This window comes from Bufo bufo, chromosome 4 (genome assembly GCF_905171765.1).
Source record: "Bufo bufo chromosome 4, aBufBuf1.1, whole genome shotgun sequence".
In the NCBI taxonomy this organism is placed as follows: domain Eukaryota; kingdom Metazoa; phylum Chordata; class Amphibia; order Anura; family Bufonidae; genus Bufo; species Bufo bufo.
The window spans coordinates 80,334,521-80,346,829 of record NC_053392.1 but is presented as its reverse complement, the minus strand read 5'-3'; the positions used below and the strand labels follow the sequence as shown (position 1 = coordinate 80,346,829).

The window sequence follows — 12,309 nt, the reverse complement described above, 5'->3', positions numbered from 1 at the left end:
GGTGAGTTAATTATTTTTTATTTTTAACCCCTCCATCACTATTTTACTTTGCATTCTGTATTCAGAATGCTATTATTTTCCCTTATAACCATGTTATAAGGGAAAATAATACAGATCGGGTCCCCATCCCGATCATCTCCTAGCAACCGTGCGTAAAAATCGCACCACATCCGCACTTGCTTTCGGATGCTTGCAATTTTCACGCGGCCCCATTCACTTCTATGGGGCCTGCGTTGCGTGAAAAGCGCAGAATATAGAGCTTGCTGCGAAAATCACCGCTCGTGTGCATAGCCCCATAGAAATGAATGGGTCCGAATTCAGTGCGGGTGCAATGCGTTCAACTAACGCATTGCACCCGCGCGGAAAACTCGCCCGTGTGAAAGGGGCCTTGGTGACGATGCTTCCACCATTCCATTTCTTGACCTCTTACTTACAGGAGTGGTAGAAAAATCTACTGTAGTTACTCACATCTTTCGGAAGGAGACGGCGTCCAACACAACACTCCTTGCGACATCCTGTCATCCCCGCCATGTTATCCAAAACATACCTAAAGGCGAGTTTATTCGAGCAAGACGCAATTGCTCTAGTGATGCAGCCTGCCGCAGGGAAATGGATTTAATTGCTAGCTGTCTCTCTGATCGCAGATTCTCTGGCCATGTATTAAATTCAGCCAGAGAGTATGCCCTTAGCAAATCCCGGTCTGACTTAATTTTTCCTGCTAATACCAGCCTGGAATATCCACATATCTGCCAGATAGTTAAGAAGCACCTATCTGTTCTCAGCTATGATGAACAGTGGACGGGCATTGCCAGTGCAGGTATTAAATGTGTAGCTCTTCGAGCACCTACTTTGACACAGAAAGGGAGTCCCTCCCTGTTCTCAGACATAGAACGGATTCAACCTACTTGGTTAAGACATAGGGGTAATTTTAAATGTGGCCATCGAGTGTGCACTTGTTGCAAAGTAATCCAAATTGGGTGTCACATTTTCTCCATTGCTAACCAACAATCCTTTGAATTAAAACAATACATCAATTGTAATACTAATTTCGTGGTCTACTGTATCACATGCTCCCTGTGCCACCTCCAATATGTGGGTTGTACCACCAACAGCCTTAAGTTTAGAATCTGTAGGCACATTTCGGATATTCCGCATGCTAGAGCAAGAAATGTGTCTGCGGCTAGTTCACATTACGCGGCTGTTCATAGGGGAGATGTCACAGGGATGCAGGTACAGGGAATCGAAAGCGTTAATCCTCCAGTTCGAGGAGGTGATCATAGAAGGAAATAGTTAAACAGTGAATCCTTTTGGATTTTTCGTATGGGTTCATGCATTCCAAAGGGATTAAATCACAGACATGATTTGATTCTTCACTATTGACTCTTTTTGTAATGTTGTTTTTAAGGTTATTTTTTTATTGCAACATTGAAACATAAGAACATTATGTATTTTATCTTGTAAGAAGGTGTGGCTATGGTTGATTACGGTCACCTGATTTTTTTTTAGCTGGTCACTATATAAATCCAAGCCTGCGTAGTCTATCCTTGTCATGAGTAAGGATCAGTATTTCATAATCCGAAACGCGTAGACATGACTTTCATTATAATTTTTATTGCACACTCTCAATAAAAGCTGCCACGTTTGTATTGGAAGCTGGATTTCTGCTCTTTCTTTTGGATATCGATTTCACACCATGTTCCCGGCGTGCTCCGTGCTTCCGCCATTATTCACAGCCAGGTGAGCGCACCTCCCTCTCTTTTTTGTTATACCGGATGAGACGGATCCGGTATATCACCTACTTACGTTTGTATACGGTTTGCCAGAACTGCCTGCTGGATCCTCACAACGCTAGTGTGAAAGTACCCTAAAAAAAAAAAAGCCCTGCAAGCCTCTGTATTGAACCAGGATTAAGAGGAGAGAACCATGGAGATGTGGCTCTTGCATCAGAGATTGTTTTTGTGCCAAATGGTGTCAATTAAAAATGTCTGCAAATTAGTGGGAGAGTACGGAGTGGAGGCTGGTGGTCACAGAGCATGCCTAGAAAACTCTTTCATTTAAGTTAATAAGGTCCCCTCCTGACCATTGTCTATGGACCATAGGGATGCCATAAAGCAAATTTTTTTTTTTTTATGCTTTGTAAATGCTGTTAAGAAAAGCTCAGGCAAGTTGGCCGCCCCCATAATCCTGTTCAGGAAATAAAATAAAAAACATCTACAATCAATAAATAAAAACAGATTAAAAAAAAATGGATATGTACTGCTATCTGATTTTAACTGGCAGATACAATTTTTGGTGACACATCTCCTTTAACAAAGAAGATACTGAAATCTGGGAGATGATACCAAAATTTGAAATGGGAGTTGCAAAGGTCATGAAGAAAACATCTCTCTTTTTTTAAAACATTCCCCAACTCTGGGACCCATATGTTTCGGAAGACTGATGTCCTAGTCTGCAAAGTGTTGGTATCTTCCGTATTTCTGCTTTCTGTTCTCTTCCCTTGTTTCTTTGCTCCTTTTCTTCACCGCCGAATCTCCCTTTTATATATATATATATATATATATATATATATATATATTCTGTTTTGTGCAATGGCACATTTTAATGTGCTCATTTAGTTTTTTCACTTCATCATGAACATTGTATAAAACTGTTGACCATATGTATGCGTTTCAATTACCGGTACATACAGTAGCTCCTTTTACACTTACCAGTGAGGCTTATTTTAAGTCACAGAGACTCTATCCTGATCCATTGGACCTATATGAATGTCGCCGTATTGCGATGTTCCTTGGGATCCATTTTGTCTACCCTTTACAATTGTTCTAAGATTTGTTTATGAAAATGCAATAAAGACATTAAAAAGTAGACTGAGTTATGCACTGTTCCATTTGAAGGATAGTCTGTGTTTGGTCTGGTCCACAGTAAAAGGTTTCCTGAAGAAAAGTCTGTGAATCTGAGGAAAAATATTCATCCCTCCAGAAATAAAAACAGAGAATAGAAAAGCAAAGGAAACACGGGTTGTTGGAGTAACCTAAAGGGAGGAAAAAGCAGGGACTTCCTCCTTAATTCAAATTAGTCCAGTAAGGCGTAGTGATTCTAGGAAAGTAAAGGGAAGACATGTAGTATGTTTACAAGTAGGAAGAAATAATACCCGTGGACCACTGGGACCTTAAATGGTACAAGTGACCATAAGAACCTTTGTAATATATCAGAGAAAAATGCCTTGATCTAGAGTTATCAGCTGTTTCTTCCCCTTACTCCCTTTTTGTAAAATCACTTTGTCTCTGAAATATTTGAGAAATTAGTCTTGCTGAGACCAGGACAACTCTCTACACACTGAAGGATCATATTACATGATCCCATGCAAGTCTGTGGAAGTGGGGAGGGGAGCAGGAAGTGAGTGAGACACACACAGCCAGAGAGACTGCACAGCTAAATAGTTCTATATTCACATCAGTACAGGTCACTACTTCTCTGTAATCTCCTGTATGAACCCTTGGCTGCATCTGAGTAAGGGCTCATGCACACAAACTTATTTTTTGTCAGCATCCGATCTGCATTTTTTGCAGATCGGGGCCGCAAAGGATGCAGACAACACACCGTGTGCTGTCCGCATCCGTATGTCTATTCCGTGGCATCCGCAAAAATATAGAACATTTACTATTCTTGTCCGCATTATGGACAAGGATAGGACTGTTCTATTATGGCCCGGACATTCTGTTCCGCTAAATTCAGAATGCACACGCTCGTTATCCGTGATTTGTGCATGAGCTCTAAGTGTGAGAAGCTTAGGAAGCAGATTCTCCTCTACTTTCTGTTAACTATCAATAGAAAACAAATGTAGCAGTTTTATTGGACATCCTATAGATATCAAATTATCGCCACACATAATTTGGCCATTTTTGATAAATCTATTCATTGTTTTATACTGCAGTTATAATTGTAGGCTATTTTTTTACTTTATTTTTATCTTTTAGATATTAGAGCTGTGGGGCTAAAGAAAGGGATGTTTTTTAATCCGGACCCTTATCTCAAGATGTCTATTCGACCTGGAAAAAAGAGTACATTTCCAACTTTTGCCCATCACGGTCAAGAAAGGAGATCAACAATTATTGCAAACACCACAAATCCAGTATGGCAAGGAGAGGTATTAAAAAAACATGTATTTGGTGTGTATGCTGGTGCTAGGCAAGATTTAGATTACAAATGCAAAATACCATACTGGATTATATAAACTTATTATCTTATCATTTAGGTTATATACTGTATATGAAGTGGCGTGAAAGTGAAAATAGACAAATTTAGTGGGCTCTATCCCCAATCTTTTTATACCTTTTAATGGTTTTCCCATCTTAGACATTTATGGCATAGCCACAGGATATGCCATAACTGTCTAGTAGATGTGGGTCCATTGTGAAGATAGAGGTGGGACGTGCAGTTATCAGAAATGTTATCTAAGATGGGGGAAAGCCCTTTAATTTCCCTTTATATACAGAATACAATTCTCCAGTAAATTTAAATATAAAAAAAGAAACAACTTTGAAAAAAATGTTAACTATCTTCCAATCTGACACCGCCGTCTGCTAATGTGCCACACACACAGTACCACAGTAAAATTCTTTTAACCCCTTCCTGACATGTAAAGGGTTAAAGTAATTTCACTGTGGTATATGTGGTACATATTTTTTGGGTCTTTAAAGATGGCACTGCTCAGGAGCAGAGTGGGCACCATAGCCACCGAGTGCCTGCTGTTTTACACAGCAGACATGAGGTAGCAGAGTATTTTGATTGGAGACAAAGCCGATCACAGACTTTTAACCACTTACATGCCATGATCAATTGTGACCACTGCATCTGAGCGGTCAGTTACCGGGAGTGCTTCGCTCCCAGTGACCAAGCAGCATCTCTGCAATGAGAGCACAGGAGTAATTCAGTTGCAATGGCAACCTGGGGCCTTCTGAAGCCTCCAAGGCGCTCTGAGGTCTGCCACAGCAAACTTCCAATCAAGTCCTACCAGGGCTTAATAGGATCTTAGTGAGTCTCCCATAGACTTCAGTGGTCTTCTTTTTTTTTATAAAAAAAATATATATATAGAAATCACCTCCCTTCCCCATTTTACAAATAAAAATAAACAATAAAAATCATTAATAAAGTTGTGTCCCAAAATGCGCGAACTATTAAAATTATTTATCCTGTACTGTGAACAGCGTAATGGGGAAAAAAATTTGCCAACTCGCTGCTTCACCTCCCCAAAAAATTGAATAAAATAAAAATTATAAAAAGTGATCAAAATTCGTATAACCCCCAAATGGTATCAATTAAAAATACAGCTCTCCCCCAAAAATGAGCCCTTACACAGCTTCATAGATTTAAATATAAAAAGGTTACTAGGGTCAAAATATGGCATTTTTTTATTTTTAAAGGGGTATTCCACAAGATAGGGGATAAATATTAGATTGGTGAAAATGAATGGAGTAGCCACACGCATGTGCAACCTGCCACTCTGTTCCTTTCATAGGGGCTGCAGGGGGTACGGGGCCTCGATTCTCGTGATCGCGGGGGTTTCAGAGGTAGGACCCCCAACGCTCTAACAACCGGTTAACGTCTAACAACCAGAATAACCCTTTAAGTATTAAAACACAAAAAAAACTATTTAAAAAATGGTATACCTGTAATCGTACTGAACCACAGAATATAATTCACATGTAGTTTTTACCGCATAGGGAATGCTCTCAAACTGAAACCCATAAATTATGGCAGAATTGCATTTTTTTTCCAGTACCGTTCTATTTAACATTTTTTCCAGATTCATATGCAATATTAAATTGTTTCATAAAAAAGTACAACTTGTTTCGCAAGTGTATGACTGTGTATGGAAAAGTAAACGAGTTATCGCTCATGGAAGGCAGGGAGTAAAAAATGAAGAAGAAAAAATTAAAATTGCTGTCAGGTAGGGTTTAATCTAGTATTCAGTCACAAAATTGTGATAATCAGCCAATTGTCTCTACACTAAACTATATTATATACTATATACTTATTTTATTGTGATCTTTCTTTCTGTTGGTTTTATTGGTTGCCGTCAGACAATAGAAGAATAACAAATTTTTTGCCATCTGTTTTATTAAATTGGTGCCAGATGAAAGGAATGTTAATGTTGTAAGAACATGTACTTATTCTGGACTGTTTGCCATTTTAACAGTTCTTTTTTTCATTCAGAAATATTCCTTTGTTGCTCTTCTGACGGATGTTTTAGAAGTTGAACTAAAAGATAAATTTGCCAAAAGTCGCCCCATCATCAAAAGGTTCCTTGGAAAATTAACTATTCCAGTACAAAGGCTCTTGGAAAGACATGCAATTGGGTAAATATATAGTTTCTGAAACTAATGTATTGTTACTTGAAGTATAATAACTTTTTCTTTACAATATATCTTATTTTCACTTTATAAGTAGCAGTTATCCTCCCCAAAAGTGGGTGGAAATTGGCAGTGTGTCTTATAAAGCAGATACTAATGAGCACTTCCAATATAGAAGTGCTGAATAGTATGCAGGAGGTACAGGGACTATACGCTGCTAGCGCTGGCTGGACTCACCGCTCCCTGGTCTTCTGCTGGCCCCACGCTGCCCTGTGTCCTGACTGTGTATAGTGTCAGGACGTAGTGCACATAGGTGCGCACTATGACCTGACACTGTGAGGCGTCAGATCACAGTGTAGTGCTGGGCCAGCAGAAGACCAGGGAGCAGTGAGTGCAGAAAAAGCACGCTGTCCAGAGCAGGAAAGGTAAGTTCATTTATTTTATATTTTGATCTGAGGTCTGATTGGGTGGTCTGCTCTGAGGTCTGATACAGATTGTGGATCTGATCTGAGGTCTGATACAGATTGGGGGTCTGATCTGAGATTTGATACTCATTGATGGTTTGATTGGGGGTCTGATCTGAGGTCTAATGCAGATTTGGGGGTCTGATCTGTGGTCTGATACAAATTATGGGTCTGATTGGGGGATCTGATCTGAGATCGGATAAAGTTTGGTGGTCTAATCTGAGGTCTGATACAGATTGGGGGATCTGATCTGAGGTCTGATAAAGTTTGGGAGTCTGATCTGAGATCTGGAGAAGATTGGGGGTGTGATGAAAAATATATTTTTTCAAATTTTCCTCTTTAAAGTGAAAAATACAGTAAATGCAGAATCAGGACTTTCCATATGCTCTAATAAGATATTAATGTACTGGCAGAACCATCTAAGGTGGTACTAAGGGCTACACTCGTGGGCGCTGCTGGGAAAATATTTGACTGGTTATAGCTTATAGGTTATAGTTGATCGGACCGGTTTGAAAAAAAAATGGTTATTTTCTTGTGAAAGGTTCTCACTACCATTAAACTTTAATTCCCCCCCCCCCCCCCCCCTCCAAAGCAAAGACAGCAATTACAGCAATAGTACTAATTACAGTGACACTAACATATATAGCTAACGGTAAGTACAAAGTTGACAGAGTTAAATGAAATCTGTCACAAGTTTTCTGCTGCCCTCACTTATAAATCCTAACAGCTCCAGCGTATGCCAATGCGTCCCCATATTCATGAGCTCACCGCTCTCCCCACCCACCTGCTTCTAATTGCCAATTTTTTTCCAACTGAATGAACAGCAGGTGGGAGGGGAAAGCCAGGAGCTCATGAAAATGGGGACTCATCATTATGCACTGGGGCTGTTGAGTGTAAGATTTTGGCAAAACAGCTAGGTCACTTAAAGAAAGTGAGCCAGCATTATGGTAATGGAATCAGTCACTACTTTATGATGCCCATAGTTGAGACACAATAAAACTGGTGACAGATTCCCTTTAAACAGCATGTTTTAAAACAGAGCTGTGGGGTCAGAGTCGAAGTTTGTTTTGGGTAGAGTCAAAGGCCTCATGCACACGACCGTTGTGTGCATCCGTGGCTGTTGTGCCGCTTTCCGTTTTTTTTCGCTGACCCATTGACTTTCAATGGGTCCATGGAAAAATCGGAAAATGCACCGTTTTGCAGCCGCATCCGTGATCCGTGTTTCCTGTCCGTCAAAAAAATAAGACCTGTCCTATTTTTTTGACGGACAACGGTTCACGGACCCATTCAAGTCAATGGGTCCGTGAAAGAACACGGATGCACACAAGATTGGCATCCGCGTCCTTGATCCGTGGCCGTAGGTTACTTTCATACAGACGGATCCGAAGATCCGTCTGTATGAAAGTTTTTTCAGAGCTGAGTTTTCACTTCGTGAAAACTCAAATCCGACAGTATATTCTAACACAGAGGCATTCCCATAGTGATGGGGACGCTTCTAGTTAGAATATACTGAGAACTGTGTACATGACTGCCCCCTGCTGCCTGGCAGCACCCGATCTCTTACAGGGGGCTGTGATCCGCACAATTAACCCCTCAGGTGCTGCACTGTGCGGATCACAGCCCCCTGTAAGAGATCGGGTGCTGCCAGGCAGCAGGGGGCAGTCATGTACACAGTTCTCAGTATATTCTAACTTGAAGCGTCCCCATCACCATGGGAACGCCTCTGTGTTAGAATATACTGTCGGATCTGAGTTTCACGATCTAACTCAAATCCGTATATTCTGGTATATTCTAACATAGAGGCGTTCCCATGGTGATGGTCCCGCTTCAAGTTAAAATATACCATCGGATTGGAGAAAACTCTGATCCTATGGTATATTAACTCCTGACTTTACATTGAAAGTCAATAGGGGACGGATCCGTTTGAAATTGCACCATATTGTGTCAACGTCAAACGGATCTGTCCCCATTGACTTGCATTGTAATTCAGGACGGATCCGTTTGACTCCGCACGGCCAGGCGGACACCAAAACGACTTTTTTTTTCATGTCCGTGGATCCTCCAAAAATCAAGGAAGACCCACGGACGAAAAAACGGTCACGGATCACGGAAAAACGGAACCCTGTTTTGCGGACCGTGAAAAAATACTGTCGTGTGCATGAGGCCAAAATCAGTAGAAATCTACCGACTCCAGGTTAAAAAAATATCATGTTATTAATATTGTGTAATTAATTTATTGACTTTCATATAAATTTAGAAAAGTTTACACATTAATCCAAAAGATATTTTATGTTCTATCAATCTAAGGCCCTTATAAAAAAAAAGTGATAAGCAAGGTGTTCAAGTGGTGATAGAAAATCAGTTCCCACCTCTCCTGTGTTCTCTCCTGTCCCTAATACTATAAACAGTGATAAGCAGGGTGTTCAAGTGGTGATAGAAATTCAGTTCTCACCTCTCATATATTATCTTCTGTCCTTATACTATAAACAGTGATAAGCAGCGTGTTCTAGTGATGATAATCAGTTCTCACCTCTCTTGTATCCTCTCCTGCCCCCTTATACTATAAATGGTGAAACGACCGGTGTTCTAGTGGTGATAGATAATCAGCTCTCTCCTGTCCTTATCCCATAATCAGTGATACGCAAGGTGTTCTAGTGGTGATAGATAATCAGTTCCCACCTTTCCTGTGTTCTCTCCTGTCCTTATACTATAAACAGTGATAAGCAGGGTGTTCTAGTGGTGAGAGATAATCAGTTCTTTCCTGTCCTTATACTATAAACAATGATAAGCAAGGTGTTCTAGTGGTGAGAGGTAATCAGTTCTCATCTCCCCTCTGTTCTTTCCTGTTCTTATACTATAATTAGTGATAAGCCCGGTGTTCAAATGGTGAAAGAAAATCTCTTCTCACCTCATCTGTTTTCTCCCCTGTCCCTTATACTAGATATCTTTATGCTGCTCCAAGGCCCTTAGTTACAATGCCTGAAACTGTGCTGCACATGCTCAGTAGTATGTTTTTCCTCCAAAGATTTGCACACAATTCTCTGCATTTCCAGGACATATATATATTTAGATTTTATAACTTTTTATGAGGACAAATTAATAGATTCCTTACAATTTATTAAGTGTATAACAATGTTTTCCAGTTATTAAATGAATAGTGCATTGCATTTTTGCTTACAGAAAATTTCAGAAATCGGATTCCAATAAATATGGTTTAAATTCTATTTAAGCAACCTGATTACTTACATTTTTTACTCCCAGCATTCCAAGAGCCATAACGTTTTCACTTAACCGTATGAGGGCTTGTTTCTTGCAGGATAAGTTGTACTTTCTAATGGCACCATTTACGGTTACATACAATGTAGTGGGAATAGGGAAAATTTTAAATGGTGTGGAATTATTTAAAAACAACCACAATTCCGCCACAGTTTTATTGGTTTCCGTTTTAGAAAATTAAAGGCCGCTCACTTGCCCCTATCGACAACTACCATATTTGTTGGTCTTAGGAGAGATAAGGAAGCATTATTGGTTAGGCCCCACTTTCAGCAGTTTTGGGCATGATCACGAGGGACGTAAATAGAATTCATTGTGCCCCAAGATGAATTGAAGTGTTGCCCCCTATACCCTCCCCTCAAAAAAGATAATAAAATAAACCATTTCCAACATGAGATCATACGAAAGGGACATGAAAGCAGAAATATGCCTAAATTAGGTTCTTTACACCACAATCTGTGACTTTTCCCTGCTCACGCCAGATCTAAGCAAGTGGGTGTGGCGGGAAATGAGGTGGGCCAGTAGGCCTGTCTCACCTACCATTTTTTACACTTGTTTTAGATGTACAAAATGGTCTAACTGTATGACAGCTAGGAAGCTGTCTTATATTTAGAAGTGGCAGAGGATCCGCCGAAGTTATGTACAGGCCAGATCCACCACCAGCTATAGGGGTTATTAAGCACCAAAGATTTTTAGCCACATGAAATCTCAAAAATCGGAACAAGTAGGGTGGGATGCCTCCTGTTCTTTGACATGCCAGTTATTGTCACTTGTGCAATCTGAGAGGGACCGAAACCTTGAAAAAAGAGGCCATGGTTTATCACCCTGGCAGATTGATATGCGCCTAAGCCAAGATGTCAGCACTGTGCAACGTTGCTTGTCCCAGTGGTTGGGAGAACAACGACGAACTGGAATTGCAGCAAGAGGTGCACAAAGCGAACCTCTACATGGATACATGGTCGTCTGATTAGAAGAATGATGCGTAGTTATCCATTCTGTACTAGAAGTAAAATTGGACGTCACATCCAGAGCCTACAGCGTTTGCATGACAGAAAATGTTTGCATGACATTGGGCTACAAACAAGATGTCCAGCTACAGGTGTTTTCATTAACTTCATACCACTGCTCAAAAAAGGCTATCATGGGGCTGAGCAAGATGGCAATGCGGGCTGGGATGGAGGTCTATCTTCAGCGATGAATCTCGCTTTTGTCTTGGACTCAATGATAGCCAGAGATTGGCCTGGAGGCCATGTGGGCAACACTGTGAAGAGGTCTTCACAAGGGAACATCACACTGGTCCTACTCCTGGGATTATAGTGTGGGGTGACATAATGTATGGACCCCTTTTCCTTCTTTGTGTCGCTGTTTGAATGTTGAGGACTATGTTTATACTTGCTATACTACAAAACTGTAGATATAAAATAACTAAATACAAATAAAATGGTGACCATTATAGAAAATGAAAGTACAACAAATACTGTATCCAACATTAGTTATATAAATATCACCCAAAACTATTGAATTAATGTTCTTAATTGGTGGTAAAGGTTTGTTAGGTGCTGCTTTCCATTGTGTCTTATTTACAGTGTATAGCATGTTGCTGTGATAATGTTCAGCTATAGACAGCACATGCAGAGAATATAACTGCAGATATAGATATATCAAATATCTTCCTGAGAAGAAGCTTCTAACTGATGATAACAGACAGCTTGTGGAAGTGCATGGTAATAGTATACTTCTCCTTAAAGGCCAAGGACACCTTCAGGGTCATTTTTATCACTGCATTTTACTGATTTTGGTCTAAAAATAATTTTATAAACTGGCTGAGAGCTGGCTGAGAGGCTCAGTCAGGCAGCGCGGCAGGCTGAACACTTAGCTGCGGCATGCGGCAGCCATCTTCTTCTTATTGCTCCGCACTGCAGTGTCCTTCCCGCCTGGAAGGTGGGCGGCGACGACAAAGGAGTGCCGTGCGCGCCTGATGATTCATCAGAGGCGGAAGCTCAGTTCGGCTAATACCGCTCCTCAGCATTGTGGAGTCCACCGGCTGCGCAGCGCAGTGGCCACGGCCTGCGCCTATTAGCAAGATTCAGCACAGTTCAGACAGCACATACTACTTAGCAATCAAATTAAAAGTAAGTTGACGGCCAGGCCAGCGCCCACTGCAGTCTGGCGCCCGGGGCAATGGTCCCCCCGGCTCCCCCCACGCTATGCCACTGCCT

At 40.9% G+C, this 12,309-nt stretch overlaps 1 protein-coding gene across 3 annotated transcripts in view; it reads left to right on the top strand.

Annotated features, from left to right (window-relative positions):
* Positions 1-12,309, top strand: part of HECW2 (HECT, C2 and WW domain containing E3 ubiquitin protein ligase 2) — a 222,162-nt gene that overhangs the window by 129,243 nt on the left and 80,610 nt on the right. For all 3 annotated transcript variants that reach the window (XM_040427416.1, XM_040427415.1, XM_040427417.1), the window contains 2 exons: positions 3,978-4,147; positions 6,217-6,359. In XM_040427416.1, the coding sequence (XP_040283350.1) occupies positions 3,978-4,147; positions 6,217-6,359 (313 nt within the window). The remainder of the gene's footprint in view (positions 1-3,977; positions 4,148-6,216; positions 6,360-12,309) is intronic.